Below are 606 nucleotides of genomic sequence, written 5' to 3' on the forward strand. Positions count from 1 at the left end.
AACAGCAACAGTAGCAGCGGCAACAGCAACAGCAGCAGCAGCAGCAAGAGTTAGTTCCATATTTTTGGCAGCGATGTGTTGCCTGCTTTCTGTTAGTTGAACATGACCATATGCTTTTGTGTTTGTTTGCATTCGGTGTTCTTGCAGTCTGCGAAAGATAAAAAGGCAGGGAAGACAAAGGAGACGCGTGAGTGGGGCTGCTGCTGTTGTTGTGGCTGTGACTACTGCTGTTGCTGCTGCCCTTGCCGCTGTTGGTTGGCTTGCTGCTGTTGCTGCTGAATATTTTGTACACGACGCTTTGTTTTGTGCCTGCAGCAACAGCAGCAACAGCAGCAACAGCAGCAGGCGTAGACCCGGAGAGTGCTGCTGCACCGAGCGCGGGCAGCCCACTGACTTACGAGGCCGTAGAATCCCTCTTTTCAAAAGCCATAGAAGGCCTCCCACAGAGACTTTCTGTATGCTGCCGCTGCTGCTGCTGCTGCTGCTTCTGTTGCACTGATGCTGCTTGGATTGTAGTACAGGCCGCGGTTCCTCGCGGGGCATTCGCGTGTTGCTCGTGCTGCTCTTGCTCTTGTTGCACCTGTTACTGTATTGCTGCTGCTTCAG

General features: G+C 53.1%; 1 protein-coding gene across 1 annotated transcript in view; it reads left to right on the forward strand.

Annotated features, from left to right (window-relative positions):
- EMH_0021930 (uncharacterized protein) overlaps positions 1–606 on the forward strand; it is a gene marked incomplete at both ends in the record, with an annotated part of 10,754 nt that overhangs the window by 5,549 nt on the left and 4,599 nt on the right. Inside the window, 2 exons of the mRNA XM_013501860.1 lie at positions 148–187; positions 316–455. Coding sequence (XP_013357314.1) covers positions 148–187; positions 316–455 — 180 coding nt within the window. The remainder of the gene's footprint in view (positions 1–147; positions 188–315; positions 456–606) is intronic.

Source organism: Eimeria mitis, genomic scaffold (assembly GCF_000499745.2).
Source record: "Eimeria mitis Houghton genomic scaffold, Emh_scaff775, whole genome shotgun sequence".
Classification (NCBI taxonomy): domain Eukaryota; phylum Apicomplexa; class Conoidasida; order Eucoccidiorida; family Eimeriidae; genus Eimeria; species Eimeria mitis.